Raw genomic sequence first — 20,024 nt, 5'->3', positions numbered from 1 at the left:
TCATTCCTGGAGATGTGGCTTTCAGTTTGCAGGGAACGATCTATCATCTAGAATATTCAGGAAACACACACACACACACACACACACACACACACACACATGTTATTTTTAAAATAAAAACAATCTTCTTAAAGACTAACTCTTCTAAATGCAAAATTCCTTTCGATTTTTATAAGCATATTAAGGAATATCTTTTATTTCAAGCTATCTGATATACTGCCATCCCAATTGTCAAAACAGCCAGCAACTCCCTAACATTAATTGACACTGGCTGCTTAACTTCATAATAAATCTTACTTCTTTAAATCTTATTGTTATCACTACCAGAAGTTTAAATCTTAAAGGCAAAGAAATGTGAAAAAAAGTAATGTCACCTACCTAAAAGGAGTATCCTCTTCTGAAAATAAAAACATGTTGAAACTAGGAAGTGTGGAATAAAAACCTGACTAAAAGGCAACCAATCACTTAAGGGAACCACGAATGGCCATCAGAGTTCCCCAAACATTGATGAGAAAATTCATATTTTAGAATTCTGTCTCAGCCTACCTACTGTACCTCCCCCAATGCCAAAAGCAATTTCTTCTCAAAGTAGCACATCTGCATGTGTATTAATTAACTGATGGGCTATGTCACAGAACATTTTAACAGAAATGAAATAAATGTATCATAGTAAATGAGCATTTATTGGACACGTCGTGTGCATCCAGTACCCACACCAGAGACCCAGCGTCCTGCCTTGATTCTATTCTCATTCACAGTACCATTAGAAACTATAATGAAGGAAAACTTGGACCCTTTTCCAGTAATCTGCTCTTTCCTCAGCATGCAGAGTTTCCCCCTCTCGTTGTCCAAATTCCACCCATTCTTAATAATTCATTTCATATAACAAATTGTCATGTGACAAAATGATATATGTCACATTGTCATTTACGTGAGCTGGCTTGGTCATTACAACAACCCTGTGAATTAGGCATTATCTTCACTGTTCAGAGAAGCAACTTCTTATCTAGTGAAATGCATACATTCTTGAATACAGGCTTCTCACCTCCAAAGTCTCACAATCACATCTTTGCTGCCTCCTTTTAGTCCAGGCTTTATAAAGGCCCAAGCTTCTCAGTTCTGTAAGCCATGCAGTCTCTGTCACAACTCTGGCCTTGCAGCAAAAGCAGCCTTAGACAATGCAAACAAAGCAAACCCAATGGATCTGGCTATCTTTCAATAAAACTTTATTTACAAATATACATCAACCAGATTAGGCCTGTGGGACACAGTCTAGTCCAATGTTTTTCAAATGGTGAACCATCAGCATTTGTTAAAAATTTCAATTCTCAGGCCCTGCCCCAGGTCTACCAAAAGTGAGATTCTGAGGATGGGGCCAGCACTGTTTTAACAAGTCTTACAGGAGATTCTACTGCACACTAAAGTTTGAGAGCCACTGCTAATCTTCCTTATTACCCACACAGGACCCTCCCACATAAAGTATGAATAACTAAGGTGATGGCTATGCCCCACTTCACCAGAAAGCCTCTCTCCACCTCCTTCCACTCACATCTTCTGCTCCAAATCATGATTTTTCTCCTCCTCTGGAGTTCCTGCCCCAATATCCCAGGGGCTTATGCAATCCAATCCTAGTATTCTGAAGCCATTATTGCCATCTTGCTGTCCCAGACCCATCTTCCACCTCTCACCTGCTAGAACTCAGCTGCCTTCAATTCTGCAGCTTGTCCAGGGAGCATATGCTCACACAGCCACAATTCCCAAAACACCCCTACTCTTGGGCACTCCTAGACTGGCAGGGAATGAGGAGGTTTCCCATCTCTGCCAGAACTGACCCTCCTTCTCTCCACCTGACCATCCCCTTGTGCCACCCTCACCTCCAAGTCCTGACAAGCCCTTCAACTTGTTTCAGGAGAAAAAGCAATTCCCCTTCTCACATTAACACTTTATAAAATGTTCTGCCCAACTACCATCTCCACCTTCATTGACTATTGTATACCGCAGCAGAAATATAGAAATTAGCTGTGACCACAGAGTTTGCTTTGGAAAGACAAATAATACATCTTATCCTCTTCCCCGCCTCTTACAAAAACTGTTAATGAGGGTGTTTTGAACCCCACCTTAAAATGTGTTCTGTTATCACTGAAAAAGTGAACTTTCAAGATTTCAACTGAACTTTGAGTTGATGGAGAGTCATTTAGGAAATAATATTCATCAGCCTTTTGATTATGAAAGGCAAGGCCTGGGGCCTGGTTTGGAATGGGAACAAATGACTCTGCCTAATAAGCATATGGGCTCCCTGGGGTTAGGAGATCACTGTAAACTGATGTTTGACTTTCACAGGACTAGCCCCCGGAAACAGGGTTTGGAGGATTGGGTAGGGGTGGCGATGGGGCAGGCTGGGCTGTAGAAAAGAGAGGAAATCACAGGGGTCAGATATTTGGCAGGTATCTGGTGCCCAAGGACACAAATGGCTACCAGTAATGGCTGCCATAATAACCCACCATTGTTCCCCTCCTTCCCAAAGTATTTGTAAAGTTTGTTTAAAGTCACCGGAGCATCAAACTTGGGAAACCAAATGAAAGCTCGATCATATTCAAGGAGAAAGTGGGCTTCCCTGGTGGTGCAGTGGTTGAAAGTCCGCCTGCCGATGCAGGGGACACGGGTGCGTGCCCCGGTCCGGGAAGATCCCACATGCCGTGGAGTGGCTGGGCCCGTGAGCCATGGCCGCTGAGCCTGCGCGTCCAGAGCCTGTGCTCTGCAACGCGAGAGGCCACAACAGTGAGAGGCCCGCGTACGGCAAAAAAAAAAAAAAGGAGAAAGTATTTGATTCTTGCTGAGATGCTCTGAATTCAGACATACATACAGTGGGGTCGGGGAGCAATGGCAAGTTTTTTTGAACACCTCACCAAGAGGGCCCCCACTATTATCAAAAATTATATTACTGATTCTAAAGAAACTGTAAGAGAAGAGAACAAAGCAACAAGGCCATTGGTAAGAAATGATGACTGCTTAAAACAGCTTTTTTCCCCTCTTTTTTTAGATTTAAATGTACACCATTTTCCCCCTAGGTATTCACGATACTCATCCCTAGGACCTGCCTTCAAGTGGAAAGAAAAGCACCTTGGAACAGACAAAGCAGTACAGATCAGTGACCCTGATTCTTTTCAATGTAACTAGAATGCTTTCCAAGGCTAAAAAATTGTTCAAAGTTACACTGTACCCAGTCTGTGTGTAACCAGTGTAACAAACCCATGGATACAAATATTCTCATTTCTTTTAGATTAACTGTGTTATTCAATAAGACAGTTAACATACATTTTATAAAATCAATTGTGAATTATCTATTTAAATTATAATTTTCTACTTTTTTTTGCCAAAAGGAACAGAATTTAAATTGCCTTGTCCAATCCCTATACAGGTCTAAATTAGAGCACTCAGAGCAAGTTTAAGGGAACCATGAAAGTTAAAACTTTTCTTTGTGTAACTACTAGAGACATTTTATAGAGCATATTGTAGAAGTACATTTTCTTAGGAATACCGTTTATAAAAACTCAATACTTCAAGTGAATTTGGAACATACACAGAGACTGATAATTCTGCAAAATAATAGGCAAAGAATAGGATTAATAGAAGTGGGACAAACTAAAAGAAAAAGAAACCATATTGGACCAGAAAAGGGACCCATCATCTTAAACCAACCATGATTTATAATTTTCACCAATTAATACTATAAAGAGGAATTTAAAACACGTGTGTGTGAGAGTGTGTGTGTGTGTGTGTGTGTGTGTGTGTGTGTGTAACATCTCTGGAAGATTATACCAGACACTGGTAATAGAGGTTGCTTCTGGGTAGGGAAACTGGGGCACAGGGGAGAGACTTAATATTCCACTGTGTTCCATTTGAATGTATTACCTAGTTTTTTTAAAAAATTGAATAATTGTATATACATATATATCAATATAATATCCAAAAGTATTCATACTAACACGTTAATAGTGGTTATCTGAAAAAGAGACTGTTTTTCTTTTCTCTTTTGTATTTTATAGTTCTCAAATTTTCTACAAGTATTAACCTTACAATCACAAAAATATGTACTTTTAAATGTCTCTAAAAATATGGAGTACTGGGGACTTCCCTGGTGGCGCAGTGGTTAAGAATCTACCTGCCAATGCAGGGGACGGGTTCAAGCCCTGGTCCGGGAAGATCCCACATGCCCAGAGCAACTAAGCCTGTGCACCATAATTACTGAGCCTCTGCTCTAGAGCCTGCAACGAACACCCAACGCAGCCAAAAAAAAAAAAAAAAAAAAAATTGGAATACTGAGTAACCAATGAATCAAAATAAATAAAATTAATAATATCAATAAAAAAGTAAAAACAGAATATAGTTAATTCTCACCCTATGATGTTTTAAAAATATTTAGGATTTTCTATATGTTGTTTACAAAACATAAAATTATTTACTAGCCACTGAACCAATTCATTTTTAGCAGCAAATATCTTAGTTTCATTATTTTCTTAAGTTTGATCATTTGCCTAATTAAATTTATGGAATTTTGCTGAATTCTTATGGATGACTCTTTAGTTATTCCCAAATAGTTGAGTAAATTTGATACACACATCTATATACACCAAAGAAATACCATGCCTTTTACCCTACTACACACAATAAGTACTATATACATTTAACAATATATTGTATTGCATTGTTGGTAATTAACTAAAGGGCAACGTCATATTCTCATCTTGTTTTCATAACTAATTTTGAAAATAGATAAAACAATTATATCTTATACCATTTTGATCTTGATTTGCTTTTAGTGATAAAGCTTTTATTGCACGACTTCTGCTCTCTGCAGTCTTCATTATACTCCTCAAAATGCAGGACACTTGGGCTTCCCTGGTGGCGCAGTGGTTGAGAGTCCGCCTGCTTATGCAAGGGACACGGGTCCGTGCCCCGGTCCGGGAAGATCCCACATGCTGTGGAGCGGCTGGGTCCGTGAGCCATGGCCGCTAAGCCTGCGCGTCCGGAGCCTGTGCTCCGCAACGGGAGAGGCCACAACAGTGAGAGGCCCGCATAACGCAAAAAAAAAAAAAAAAAATGCAGGACACTTTATTTGAATTGAAACAATGAAGTCAAACTGTTTCTGATAGAAAGTAAACCCAATCAGGCTGATCTGGCTAGTCTGACAATGAAAATGGCTGTTAATTAGGTTATATGACAAATATTTCCTATATTTGACAGTTTTAACTTTAATCAGCTATTTCATTAGCTGCAAAGTTTTGACAAAACAAAACTGAACCACCTGTAACCAAAAAAAAAAAAAAAAATGCATTTTATCCAAAACTATTTATGCAAATGAACAATGTTTTTCCCCAAACTTTGAGTATATTGGGTTAAACAAGGTACATCTCATTTTTAAAAAAGTCTAATTCATAGTCACTTGATGTCTTTTTTTTTTCTTTTTTAACACCCTACTCTTATCATTTGATGTCTTGATAAATCCTATCTGGTATATTTTCTAGTAACCGAAAAAGTGGAAGAATAAGGACTAGGTAAACAAATCCTTTGGCAAGTCGGGTGGTTTTCAATTCTTTGCTTTCAAGAAAATTGAAGGAGGACTAATTGAACAGCCAGCTCAAAGATCATCAAATCTAATTTTTTGAGATCAAGAATTGAATATTGCTACAATAAAACTCCGTTCCCAGGTAGAGTACTTGTTTATATGAACACAATTTCTCAGGTCATACAGCTATAAAAACTAGAAATACGAATAGAATTGTTGCTCAATCTTTTCCGTTCTAGCAATAAGACATATTCATCCACAGATCTATGAATTTTAAAAAGCAACAAAATCCATTTCACTGATATGTATTTTCCCATAACTTTTACATTCTATTGAATAATTATGAAAATTTGTAATATTTATTTTGCTTTGATCGTGTACTAAGAATAATTTTAAAGATAACTCAGTCAAGAATCAGGCGGTTTGCTCTCTGTGTAACCTTGGACAATTAATCTCCTCGCATCTCAGTTTCCTGATTTGCAAATTAGTGATAATAAGACCCAGTTTAGCGCTGTTCCAAAGACTGGGTGAATTAATGCACATAGAAAGCTCTAAACGCCACGCCTGGCTCCTAGTGCGTGCTATATAAGCAAGCATTACTTATTGATCAAACTAATCAACAGCAACACCCTAAAAACTAAAAGCCTGGCGGTTTGTCTTCACGGATAGGAAGGAGGTGCTGGAGGGATCGGGTTCTAGATCACAGGCACACTCGGAGAGCAACGGGACGCTCAAGAGAAAACGGGATGGGACGGGGAGGAGAGACAGGAGGCCCCTGGAGCTACCTGCCTGGAAGAAAAATGGGCAGGATCACAGACTGAGAAAGAAGAGGGCTGGGAGAGTTTGGACTAAGCAGTTCTACCAACGGGTCGCATGTCTACGGATGCGAACGTCTATGGATCTCGACTGCTCCGTGAATCAGGAGCAACAGCGTCAGGCCTAAACGCCACCGCGGTTGTAACCAACCAACGGTCAACGTTTCGCTCCCCCGCCCCGGCCAGGTGCTAGCCGGCGCCCAGTCGGCCCTCAGGTCCTGGGGGGCGCGTGAGTCAAACGCCCGACTGCCCTGGATTCCAGACCTAAGACCCGCGCGCAGAACCCGCCGCCCGCCGCCCGCCGCCGCTTGCCACACAGCCCAGCCTTGCGAGGGCGCCCGCAGTCGGAGGCTGCTGTAACTGGCCCCTCGCGGCCCCCGTAGCCGGACCTTCGTTGCTATTGTCACCGCCTTTTCCTCCCTTCCCCCGGTTCCCTTTCACTTCCGGGGTTGCCCTGGATCCGCTGGTTCCGTAACAACATCCCGTTGGCTTACCTCAGGCGGCGGGACCTGTGCAGCCGCCGCCTGCCAGGAGCGCCGGCCGCCCGGGCCCGCGCCCTCCCCGGTCCAGACCGCCATGGCCACCAACCCGCAGCCTCAGCCGCCTCCTCCCGCGCCGCCGCCTCCCCCGCCGCAGCCGCAGCCGCCGCCGCCGCCGCCCGGCCCCGGGGCTGGCCCGGGCACGGGCGGGGCGGGCGGCGCGGGGGCCGGCGTCGGGGACCCGCAGCTCGTTGCCATGATCGTGAACCACCTCAAAAGTCAAGGGCTCTTCGATCAGTTCCGCAGGGACTGCCTGGCCGACGTGGACACCAAGGTTCGGGGCGCGAGGTGCTGCGGGCGTGCGGGGACAGGGGAGGACCCGCGGGCCGCCTTGATGGGCAGTCTTCCACATCCGTCGATGGGCCGGCGGCGCCTTGGCTTCCCCTGCCGAGGCCCCTCTGAGGCGCATCTCCCGCCGAGCTCCCTGTGCAGCCGCTTCCTCTCTGAGCTGCTGCTTTGTGCCCGGCACTGTGCAGGGCACGCTGTGTTCATTCATTCGCTTAGCCTTTCATTCGTTTAACAGACTAGCGTTAAGCACCTCCAACGTGCCAGGCACTGCTTAGGTGCTGGGAATGTAGAGGTGAGCAAGACGGAGTCACTGTTCTTTTGGAGACTCTTTTGGAAACATTAACGTTAACTGTGCTTTCATCTCTGATTCCCCCCCCCCCCGCCACGTTTACTTTGTATCCAAGTTATTTTTGCCTTCTCTCGAAGATTTCTGGCAAGGATCATATCTTTGTCCTTTGCAGAAATTACTAAGTGGTAATGAATCAAGTTATTTGCAGTGTGCATTGCTGGACTTTGTGAGGGGTGCAGGGGTGAAGAGGCAGAGCTGGGGAGATCAGGACTTTTGTTTCTACCGATGACTGATTTAGGTAGCTTAGGCCAAGTCACTTCTCTGAAGTGAGAAGGGAGGTGGGGTGAGGGGTGAGGAGCAGAGAAAACTGAGGAAAGGATGGAGGAGAGGGGGCAGCAGATAGTGAAGTGGAAGAAGGACTGGACAAAATAGTGAGTTCCGAAGAGTAAGTGGTAGAAGGGAAAGGTCAGCACGGTGGTTCCCTGTACAAAAAGAGTTAGGGGCTAGGAAGGGGAAGGGATTTTATACCAAATGTCAAAGTGAAAGGAGCATTAGCAGGAACAGGTGAACTTAGCTGGTTCTGCAAGGGATGAGTAGAGGACACCAGGAAGGAGCACTCAGTGAGGTGAATGGAAACCCAGTAGGGTCTGGAAGCAAGTGAAGCAGGAAGCTTCTGTTGGAAACAATTGTTTTCTTTTTTTTTTTTCCTTAGGTCTGGTTTGGTTCACTGCTTTTAGAGTTTTGATGGGGTGAGGGTTTTCTCATAGTGTGTTCAGCTGTTCTAAAGAACCTCGTTTCTTTGAGAAAAATGCTTTGTGGTGAACTGCGCACAATTCCTTTATCTTCTCTGGGAAAACCTTCCTGACATGTGGGAACATCTTCCCTTTTAAAAACTCTGGCCCACCTTGTAGACCAGAAATGGAATGTGCCTTTTTTGAGTTGTCAGAGTTTCAGCACCACAGAAAATTCAGTTTACTTGGGGATATTTATCTATGTAGGAAGTATCGATATGTAGTTTTCTCACTTTTAGAGAATATGCACAACCACCTTTTTGAAAATAATGCCTATTGCCCCTTCCTTCCTTCCTCCCTCCCTTCTTCCCTTCCTTCCTTTCAAAGGACATGGCCAAGTAAATGTTACCCAACTAAATAAAGCTGGTTATTTGTATCCAGCAAGTAGAAATTTCACTTTGCTGTTCTCAGAAACCTACAAATCTGTGTGTTATTGTGTATGCAGATTGAAAATTTAATATGCTGGTGGTGGGGGCGAGGGGGCTGCAATGTCTAAGGCTCAACTTTTTCTTCATCCCCATCCCCACTGAGTGTTATTGCTGTATCTGTAATATCCCTGCCAGATCCTCTCAAAGTGGAGTCTTAAAACAGTTCTTGGGCGGGAAGGAGGGAAGCTCAGGGCTTTGACAGTCTAATGAAAACTAGGGAAAATGCATATGTTCACATTAACATGCAGCCATAAGATCCAGCTAATGGTGAGGCTCCTCTGCTGTAGACTACCAGTTCCCAGACCCCTGGAGCAAGCTGAGAGGTTACAAAGCCGTTCTGACCCCTTTGCACTGAGTAGAGTATGAGGAGGGAAAATCAAGAGAGGCCCATCTTTCTGTCCCAGGCAGGGAGCTCACTGACCAAGTAAATATGGCACCTTTCACCCCAGGTGGTAAAGGCCAATTTTTGGATACTTTCTCAGTTATAAATGGCTCCTGGTCACTTATGATTATTGTCTATTTCTTTTTAGATTCAAAAGGAAAATAGAAGACAGAAGTATATAAGTTTATTCACCCAACAAATACTTACTATGTACCAGGCATTGTTTTAGGTGCCAGGGATATAGCAGTGAACACAAAGTGTCTGCTTATATGGAGCTTGAATCCCAGCAGAGAGAAACAGACAATAAATAATATGTGAGAGGTTCTTTGGAAGAAAGAAAGCAGGATGAGGGTGGAAAGGATTGCTGATGTGTTTTGAGTAAGTTGTTCAGGGAAGATTTCAATGAGATGACATTTGAGCCATAACTGAAGGAGCTGTCCAGCTATCAGGGCTGAGGGTTCCAGGTGGAGACCACAGCAAGTGTGGAAGGCCTAAAGCAGAACCTACTGAGGGAGAAAGTGACAGGAGGAGAGGTAGAATTGCCCCTCCCTCCCTCCCTCCCTTCACAGATCTGTCTGGCCTTGGAAGCCTTTGTAAGAGTTTGGCGCTTACTGGAGCTGAGAAGCCACTGGCAGGAGTTGAGCAGAAGAAGGACATGATCTGACTTTCATTTTAGATAGCTTGACCTCGTATAATTATTAACAGTGTCCCCTTTGCACCCAGTCATGATCTGGTTTGGACAATAAATTAATATGGTTACCCTAATTTTAGAAGATTGGCACTAGCTGCACTGTGGAAAACAGACTTCAGATAAACAAGGTAGCTCAGGGAGGTCAGCAACAATAATCTAGAAAGGAGATGAGAATGCTCTGGACCAGAGTGGTAGCAGTGAAGCAGGAGGGAAGTGGTCAGGTTCTGGCTGTTTTTTGATGCTAATGCTGACAGGATTTGCTGATGGTTTTGGAAGAGGGGTGGAAGAGAAAGGGAGGAAGGAAGCAAGGAGGACATCAAGGCTTTTGACCCGGAGCACTGGAGAAGGAAGAAGAGATAGATAGCTATTCCCAGAAGAGTAATGGAATCTAAAATATTTCTCTAGTCACTAGGCTTTTAACCTAAAGTAGAACTTAGCAACCAGGAGAATTACCTGTTATAGTTCAGATTGAAGCTTGTTTTGTGGGGCAACTAGAGTGCTAAATTTGTTGTGATATTTGATCCTAACTTTCTGAGATTTGGGAATACTGCAAAGAAGAATTATGTTTTAGAATCATTGGGGAGAAAATTAATTTTCATTCACATTGGTTTTGGATAAATGGAGAAGAACATGAAAAATATTCGTGAGACCATTTTTGGTAGGATTGAACATAGGTATTAGCAAAAGTCTGGAAATTGGAAGAGATGAAGGGGTGTCACAGAGGGATAAAATCTTTATCATCTGTGCTACCTAGATAGTTACCCAGTCATCTCACCTGACAATGACTTTTCAGTTGCTTATCTGCCTAGCAGTTGGAAAGGTGTGTGGAAACAAAGATTGAAAGAGTGGAAGGAACAGGCTTACATTTCAGTAGGGAGATAAATATTCCCCCTCTCCTCAAAATATAGTACAACACAAGAATTACTTGAATGACAGTATGTATAGGAGATAGTTGGTACGTGGGAGAAGGGCCACGGAAGCCTACCTTGGGTGTCAGGATGACTTCACAGACTTGGGTGAACTCCAAAAGTGAGAAATTTGCCAAATGGACAGGGAGAAAGAATGGTAGGTGTACAAGATTGAAGGCATGAGAACTTATCACTAGAGAATTAGCTTTGAAGGGTAAGGGAGCAAATAGCAGAAGACGAGGCTGTACAGTTTTGCTTAAAATCATTCGGAACACTCAAACTCATCTACGTTAAGAGCCACATAAAAGAAAGATATAAACAGCATGACATGTGGGGGACAGCTTGGAGGAACGAAGCATGCAGTCCTGACTGAGTGGTCAAACATTCCTTCTAGGCAGCATCCTTTTAGGATGAGATGACATAGTATGTGTCCTCTCTCCTGCTTCCCTTATGTCAGGAGTGCTCAGCTCTAGCACAGCTGACATTTTGGGCTGGATAGTTCTTTGTGTGGGGGTCTGTCCTGTGCACTGTAGGATATTCAGCAGCATCCCTGCCCTCGACACTCTGGATGCCAGAAGCAACTCCCCTTAGCTGTGAGAATCAAAAATGTCTCCAGACGTTGCCTGATGTCCCCCCCCACCCCGGGAGGGAGGGGGGCAACAATTGCTTCCAGTTACGAACTGGTGACCTACATCAAACTTAATGCCTAGCTCCAGTGGTTGCCACTTCATAATGTCTCTTGAATCCATGTCTTTCAGCCTGTTTTTGCCACCCCAGTTCAGACCTTTATTATTGTAGTCATTGCATCCTTTCCTGAGTATATTTTGTGTCTGTTTACTCTTTCACCGTAGGAAGATTAAAAGCTTTATCAGAAAGCTTTTAATTTATCAGAAAGTTTTCATCAGAAAGCTCAGCTATCACATATCACTCTGCTTATATGTGTTGTGGGTTCCCGTTCTCTATCCCATAATTCCAGACTTCGTATACAGGTCCCCAGATCCTTCTAGGCCCTGGCCCCAAGCTCTGTCTCCAACTACATTTCTCTGCTTTTTTTTTTTTTTTATAGTCTCTTCTCCATCCAAATTGGATTTAACAATGTGGGGGGCTCCCTAATGCTCCTGACCCCACATTTTCTCACCTACTTGCTCTTATATTGTTGGGTGTACCTGCAAGGCCTGCCTTTCCTGGTCCCAGCTGCGTTGTGAAACTCAGGTGCCACATTCTCAATGAAGGCTTACTTTCTCTGCTCTTCTCCCTTTCTTTGCTCCAAATCATCTAACAGTAACACTTACTGGTATCTTATTTTCTAGTCCCTTGTCTGTAAATAGAAGGTATGTCTGTCTTCTTTGTATTCCTCATCTCCAAACATATTGTCTTAGACAAAATAAATGGTATTTGAATGACTCTGAAATTATCCTAAAGCAGGATTGTCATAAGCTGTGAAACTTTGTTGCCACATTGACACTGTAATCTAAGAAATGTTTAACACTGTTAAAGATACTCAAATTCCTGAGACTATCGATATTGTATAACAATGGAGATTTTTAACATTTATGTCTTTTTTCTTCTTTCTTTCTAGCCTGCCTATCAGAATCTGAGACAACGTGTTGACAACTTTGTTGCAAACCACTTAGCAACTCATACGTGGAGTCCGCACCTCAATAAGAACCAGCTAAGAAACAATATTCGACAGCAAGTGCTCAAGTAAGCCTCAGAATTTCAGAGTTTCTACAAGGGCTTGAGAATGTCACCATATACTTTGCCTGAAAGCAGAGACATTGTGCAGAAGTTTGTTCACCTGGTGATAATTTTGTCAAGTTTGGTGTGGCTACTTTATATTATGATACAGTGTGATTTTAGAGTAGGTGCTAATCACTTCACATTTCCCCCATAAATTTAACAGTCTGATTTCTCCTGTAGACCTTTGGAAATATTGAGGGAAGGGAATGACAGCGTGACTTCAAAAAAAAAAAACCCTCTAGATATGATATGAATAGATGGTTAATGCCAGATAGGTAAATATATCCTATACAGTTACATTCACAGTTATTCTCTTGGCCCTAAAAGAGCAGGGTTTATTATGCCTGATTTACAAATAAAGACGTTAAAGGTCACTGAGATTAAAACATTTTCCCCTGATTTGAGGCTGTGTCCTCTGTGTTCTAATATTGCCCCTCTCCTTTTCTTTTGTCTTTTTACTTGCATTTTACTGTGATTTTACCTGTGCTTTTTAATGATGACATATCCAAAAAAGGTGGGAGAAGTGCATTTAGACATGTCGGAGTCATTTTTTGGTAAACATAAAGAGAGTGAAAAGCTGGAATGGTTAGAGGGACCTAAAAAAATCATATTTATACCCCCAAAAGCAGATTAACAATATTATCTTGTTCTTGAATATAAGTATTTGCCAAGACAAGAAGACTTGGACCCTCTCTCCCTGCTTCACACCCCAAAAACGTGACTACATTGTTTAAAAACTGCCTTAGTCTCCCTGCCTTGACAAATATTTACGAAATGTGGCTTTTAAACAGTTAGACAAATGTTTTTACAGCTGTTACATCTTTTATTTATTTATTTATTTAATTTATTTTTGGCTGTGTTGGGTCTTCGTTGCTGCGCGTGGACTTTATCTAGTTGCGGCGAGCGGGGGTTACTCTTCCTTGCGACGTGCGGGCTTCTCATTGTGATGGCTTCTCTTGTTTCAGAGCACGGGCTTTAGGTGCACGGACTTCAGTAGTTGTGGCACACGTGCTCAGCTGCTCCACAGCTTGTGAGATCCTCCCAGACCAGGGATCAAATCCATGTCCCCTGCATTGGCAGGTGGACTCTTAACCACTGCTCCACCAGGGAAGTCCCTATAGCTGTTACCTCTTAATTCCCTCTTGTCCCTCAGGAACCTTGCACACCTACCTAGTGTGCTACTCCATTGATAGTTCCACCCACAGGAAGCCCCACAAATAAAACTTTAAACTCTGACTCAAAGACCCATTTAGCCACAGGTAATACTAGATACTAGGAGCCTGGGGGCTCAGACTCTGTGTCCTAGTAAATAAGAGAAGAGGGAAATTTGACAATAGCTTTGTTGTCTGCATTTTAAAGGATGTTCAGGAACCTATAAAAGAATCCAGGTAAGATGAAAGATGCCATTAGAGGGCTGCATAATAATACCTTTTGGGAAAAAGTCAAAGCCTTTCCTGTTGGGTGGCAGGCCTGGGGTGGGGGTGGCTACTCACTTCCAGACCTTCAGGAGAACAATAACCAAAATAGTAGGGGGATGGGAGGCTAAGGGTGGGATGGGGGAGGGAAGCTTACTGACACTGTCCACACTTGCCGAGCACTGTCAGGCAACAATTTGCATATCTGCTTCCCTCTCTCAAAGGAAAACATTGCTTTAAAAGCGCAAGGGTAGAGTCTTGGATCCTTTTTTATTTTTTTCCATATATTGAGAGACTAAATGGAAGGCAAATTTCCTGGAATTTACTCCTTAGCATACAGAACCTATAAAGTAGAGAAGCAGTCATTTATTTTGTTCTTCAAAGGGAACTAAACTCAATCGTGCCCATGTAAAATCAAGCACTTAAAATTGTTGTGGTACCAATATAAGGCATTGTTTTCACAGAATCTTGTTTGGTGAGGGATTGCTGGACACATCAGTAGAGGGTTCTTGTGACTGTCAGCAATTAACACTAGAGCAGTCCACCTATGGGTGATGAGGACTCTCCTCTAGAGACGTTTTAGAACAGGGGAAATAGCTGTCTCTTGGGTAATATAGGCATTGCTCTTACTGGGATATCTGTATATTTTCTTCTAGCTCTGTTATTTATTTTTAATAGAACTGTTCTCTTATTTAAATTCCATTAGTAAATTTATGTCTCTTTAAATAACATGTTAAAGTTTCTTAAAAGACTAGTTGTATCTAACTAATGGTATAAGGGATGGACTATCACCTATAAATACAATGTCAGACAGTTTTTCTTACATATACTTTGAGAAATACTCAGTTGACTCTTAGATTGAACCGTCTACAATTGCCATTTTTGTAGGACAAAATAGTCTAATATCAGCAATTTTGGATGGTTCAGTTTAATAGCCAGTCTGCCAACTCAATAGGCGGAAAAAAGTTTTATTTTATTCTGTTTATGCATTCGTTTATACAACAAAACCTAAAAATACTAGGGAGCTCAGAAATAATGACCTTAACTGTACAGTGTTTAAAAGGAAGACAAGGAAGTAGCTTTAACCAAGACAGTGCCAGCTGCTGGCATTTTGGCTTTGCCCTTGAACCTAGAAGTGTGGCTTCTTCTTCCTCTGGTGAGGCAGCTCTGGCCACACCTCAATGAAGTGAGCCCACGAAGAGCAATGTGGTCGCTAGCACTGGCTTCCGTTTTTGTTTTTCCTTTAACATCTTCATTGGAGTATAATTGCTTTACAATGCTGTGTTAGTTTCTGCTGTATAACAAAGTGAATCAGCTATACATACACATTTTTAAGATCAGAGCTGACCTCTGAGTGAGAGTAGACTAAAGTACACCAGGGACCAGAACATAGGCATCAGGGAAAGAGACTGAAGCAGTAATTTGGAGGTGGGTGGGTTTTATTTTTTATTTTGTGCCTTTGTGCTTGTGCCTTAAATCAAAACATTTTTCAGATTGCTTGTCATTGCTTCTTTTCCACCTGCTACATTTTAAAGACACCTCTAAGATGTAACAACAATGTTTTCAGGATTTGCTTTTTTTTTGTTTTTTGTATTATATCTTAGAACTTTAGTAAGCAGGTTACCTACTTTGGGCAGTGTTGACTCATTTTTCTCTATGGCCCACATAAGTGGAATTATAGTATCCCAGGCCTGCGAGGTGCCTCAGGAAATGAAAATCACAGCCATCCTGCACTCCAGACAGCGCTGCACTCAGAAATAGCATTGCAAAGTATAAGGAGAGACACCTCACCCACTATGCAGGGAGAGCCTGAGGCCTCGGAGCTGCAGAAGACCAGCACCCCACTCACCCAACTCTATCCAGGGAACTGTGACTCCTCAAGTTCTTTGTTAGAAAGGGACAAGGTGGAAGTGTGTTTCTTCAGATAAATTCATGTCATCTTATTTTGCTCAGACACCTTTGTGATTTTCTGCACGTTTCAGACTTTACTGTGCCTTTTGCTCCTCTGTCTCTTATGTATGATATTTCTTTGTGCACTTTCTTCCCCTTCTCTTCTCTGGAAATCAAGCTTTCCTTAGGAAAGCTTTCGCAAATAATCTCAGACATAGCTAATAATAATAATATCCTACTTTTTTCCTACAGTGTATGGTGTGTTCTAGTGCCTATCATGTTGTATTTTGTTTGTGTCTCTCTCTCCCACCAGAACAGGGACCAGATCTGATTTGTAGTGGCCCAGTGGCTAGCATGGTGCCTGTTGTGTAGATGCCACTCGTAACATAATTGTTGAATGAATACATCATTTAGTTTTTATAGCAAGAAGATAATAAAAAGAAGGCCAGAAATCTTAAGTTTTATTTTTGTTCTTTTAAAGTTTTTTTTCTTTTTATTTTCCTTTTTTGTAAGTTTGGTAAAATTATACTTTGTTTATATTCTTCAGTTTTCCTGGAGGCTCTAATACTTACAAGAGGCATACATTTTTCTGGTTAAAAAAAAAAAAAAAGAGGTTGCAGAATGCATAGATTTATTTTATACCCAGAGCTCAGCTTTAATGACCATTTATTCCTATCACTAAATGATCACTAAGGTCATTTAGTGAGATAAACCATGGGCATGTTTGAGGTAAGATAAGCATCACCTACAAGCCTGGTCTTTAGGTAATGTGCTGTGTCTAGTTCTAAGGGTATTTTGTTTTGTTTTTGTTCTGTCTGCCTTAGTATTGCCACTGGTGACACAGTGGTGGGGAGTTTACATATTTTTTTGCAGTATGATGTATTAAATGCCACTGTATTGTGAAACGTATTTTCTTTTGTGTATTCTTTCTGTATATTCCAAGTGAATGGATTGGAGGCAATTTAAGGTTGAACATATATGTAATAGATATGGCTTTACTTAAAAGTAATTAATGCAAATAATGTAGTATTATCTTTTTCACCTTTCTGTAAATTACCCTGTGTTTCAGATCAGGAATGTTGGAGTCTGGTATTGACAGAATTATTTCTCAGGTTGTGGATCCAAAGATTAACCACACATTCAGACCTCAAGTGGAGAAAGCTGTGCATGAGTTTTTGGCCACGCTAAATCACAAAGAGGAAACAGGTGGCAGCACAGCCCCCGATGATGAGAAACCAGACTCTTCCATCGTTACACAAGGTGCTTTGCTTTTACTCTTGGTCAGTTCCATTGCTTTCATTCTTGAACTGAGTATCAAGTTAGGGGTATTTAGTTCTTTAAAACATTTATCTATTTGGCTACTCTAGTGAAATTATATTTATTTTAATTATTACCCAGATTCTTCAACTGGCATAACATTTTTTTTTAATGATGAGCATTTTAGTAATGTACTGTGTGTGTGTGTGTGTGTGTGTGTTTCAATAGAGGGGATAATTAAAATAATTAGAAAACACATCCTTTTTCTGAGAACTAGACTAGTATCACATTTGCTGGTGCCTTTCCTAATATACTGTATTACAGAGGTAGAGAATTTAGAATGTGTTAAGTACTAGCACCAGTACCTGAAAGTCTAAAGGTGATGTGTCATGTGAAGATGACAGTGGCAAGTGGCCTTGATTCAGCAGAGGGGTTTACCTTCTGCATAAATTTATTCTAAAACATGTCTTTACCTCGAAGGTGTCCCTGCCCCTGGGGCCAGTGCGAATGTGGCCAGTGATGCCATGTCAATCTTGGAAACCATCACTTCTCTTAACCAAGAAGCTAGTGCTGCCAGGGCTTCGATAGAAATGTCAAATGCAAAGACCAGTGAGAGAATATCCAAAAAACTCCCATCTCAGCCAAGCACTGAGACTACTGTTGAGAAAGAGAGAACTTCAGAGGACACGGCTGATAAAGAAAAATCTACACCTGACTCTGCAGGGGAAGGACCAGAAACAGTCCCTAAGTCTGAAGAATTTAGTGATCTCCCTTGTCCAGTTGAAGAAATTAAAAATCACATAAAAGAAAGTAATAGTTCAGTTCTGCTAAATAAGGATGTTCAACAAGAAGGCAGTGACCAAAAAAATAAATCAACAGACAAAGGTGAAAAGAAGCCAGATAGCAATGAAAAGGGAGAAAGAAAGAAAGAAAAGAAGGAAAAGACTGAAAAGAAATTTGATCACTCAAAGAGGAGTGAAGATGTCCAAAAAGTAAAAGATGAAAAACAAGCAAAGGATAAAGAAGTAGAGTGTTCAAAACTTCCCTCAGAAAAAAACAATAATAAAGCTAAAACCAGCGAAGGGACCAAAGAAGGTAAAAATTTGGAAAAATCAACAACAGTTTAAGGAACAATGAGTGTCCATTGGGGGCACATCAGATTTGCTTTCAAATTTTAATAAAATGTATTTGATGTGTGTGTTTTAAAAGCCTGAAAACTCATACCCTCTTTGCTAAAAGATGAGCAATAAACATTTGTATATTTCTTTCCTATACTAATTTACCAATTCACAAAGTAAATGAACAGAGAAGTTCTAAACCTTATTTTGTAACTCGTAATTTATTCATATACATTATTCCAAGCAACTTAATTCATAGTCTTTAAAATATTACATAGTAAATATTTCAGTTCCTTACTTAAAATTTCCTTTGTTTATATCATTCAGACCATGAATTACAAGTTTCATTAATTTTACAGGATAATTTGCCTTTGTATTTTCTGCAAACAACTGTACCTTATTTGATATTGGTTACTAATGGTGAGGGATTATTTCTGAAGTTGAAGTTCTTTGACAGTATTTAAACCAGAAAAATTTAAATGTAATTTAGGAATTGGGTGCTGTGTGTATTCTTATATAACAAGATGATTTATTTTCTGTTATATTTCCTTCTTGAAGATTTCTCTTTGATAGATTCTGATGTGGATGGACTTACAGACATCACAGTTAGCTCTGTCCACACCAGTGACCTTTCATCTTTTGAAGAAGACACTGAGGAGGAAGTTGTAATGTCTGATAGCATGGAAGAAGGAGAGATTACATCAGATGGTAAAGCATTTTACTTAATAATGCCTTTGTGAAGCTTCGCATTGAGCAGTATTTGTATATTCAGATGGCTGTATCATGAAAGGCAGTGTGGTACAGCGGCAAGAGCACGGGACTTTATAGGTGGAAGATTTGTTCCTGAGTCCCAGCTCCGAGGTTGTCTGTCTGAGCAAGCTTGGTAAGTTATTAAACCTCAACAAGCCTAGGTTTTCTATCTCTTAACTCCATTCCCTAGGATTATTATAAAAGATGTGATCTTGTATGAATTTGCCATGTGTCAGTGGCACAGTCCACAAGACTGCCCTCATGTTTGACACCAATTGCAAATTCGGAGTCCCCAAGACCACCTTTAGTTTTGGTAATTCACTAGAAGGACTCACAGAACTCATTGAAAGTTGTTAAATTCATAGTTATGGTTTTATTACAGCTAAGGGACACATTAAAATCAGCCAAGGGAAGAGGCACATAGCCTATAGAGTCTGGCAAAGTTCAAACACAGAGCTTCCACTTGTCCTTTATTTTTTTATTTTATTTTATTGAAGTATAGTTGATTTACAGTGTTGTGTTAATTTCTACTACACAGCAAAGTGATTCAGTTATACATACATATACATTCTTTTTCATATTCCTTTCCATTATGGTTTATCACAGGATATATTTTTTTAACATTTTATTTTATATTGGAGTATAGTTGATTAACAATGCTGTGTTAGTTTCAGGTATACAACAAAGTGATTCAGTTATACATGTATCTATTCTGTTTTGAATTCTTTTCCCAATTAGGTTGTTACAGAATATTGAACAGAGTTCCCTGTGCTATACAGTAGGTCCTTGTTGGTTATCCATTTTAAATATAGCAGTGTGTACATGGAAATCCCAAACTCCCTAAGTATTCCTCCTTCCCCATTCTTCCCCCCTTGGTAAGCATAAGTTCCTTCTCTAAGTCTGCAAGTCTGTTTCTGTTTTGTAAATAAGTTCATTTGTATCATTTTTTTTTTTTTAGATTCTGCATATAAGCAATATCATACTATATTTCTCTTTCTTTGTCTGACTTACTTCGCTCAGTATGACAATCTCTAGGTCCATCCATGTTGCTGCAAATGGCATTATTTCATTCTATTTAATGGCTGAGTAATAATCCATTATATATATGTACCACATCTTCTTTATCCATTCTTCTGTTAATGGACATTTAGTTTGCT

General features: G+C 40.9%; 1 protein-coding gene across 4 annotated transcripts in view; it reads left to right on the top strand.

Moving 5' to 3' along the window:
- Nucleotides 1–6,845: 6,845 nt before the first annotated feature.
- The window catches only part of BOD1L1 (biorientation of chromosomes in cell division 1 like 1), a 55,658-nt gene continuing 42,479 nt past the window's right edge, over nucleotides 6,846–20,024 (top strand). For all 4 annotated transcript variants that reach the window (XM_060299167.1, XM_030864226.2, XM_060299166.1 and 1 more), the window contains exons 1-5: nucleotides 6,846–7,194; nucleotides 12,277–12,401; nucleotides 16,812–17,002; nucleotides 17,480–18,094; nucleotides 18,676–18,825. In XM_060299167.1, coding sequence (XP_060155150.1) covers nucleotides 6,958–7,194; nucleotides 12,277–12,401; nucleotides 16,812–17,002; nucleotides 17,480–18,094; nucleotides 18,676–18,825 — 1,318 coding nt within the window. In that variant the 5' untranslated portion in view covers nucleotides 6,846–6,957. The remainder of the gene's footprint in view (nucleotides 7,195–12,276; nucleotides 12,402–16,811; nucleotides 17,003–17,479; nucleotides 18,095–18,675; nucleotides 18,826–20,024) is intronic.

The sequence above is a fragment of the Globicephala melas genome, chromosome 5, assembly GCF_963455315.2.
Source record: "Globicephala melas chromosome 5, mGloMel1.2, whole genome shotgun sequence".
Lineage (NCBI taxonomy): Eukaryota > Metazoa > Chordata > Mammalia > Artiodactyla > Delphinidae > Globicephala > Globicephala melas.
The sequence above is the reverse complement of the archived record's forward strand: the minus strand, read 5'-3'. Positions and strand labels throughout refer to the sequence as shown.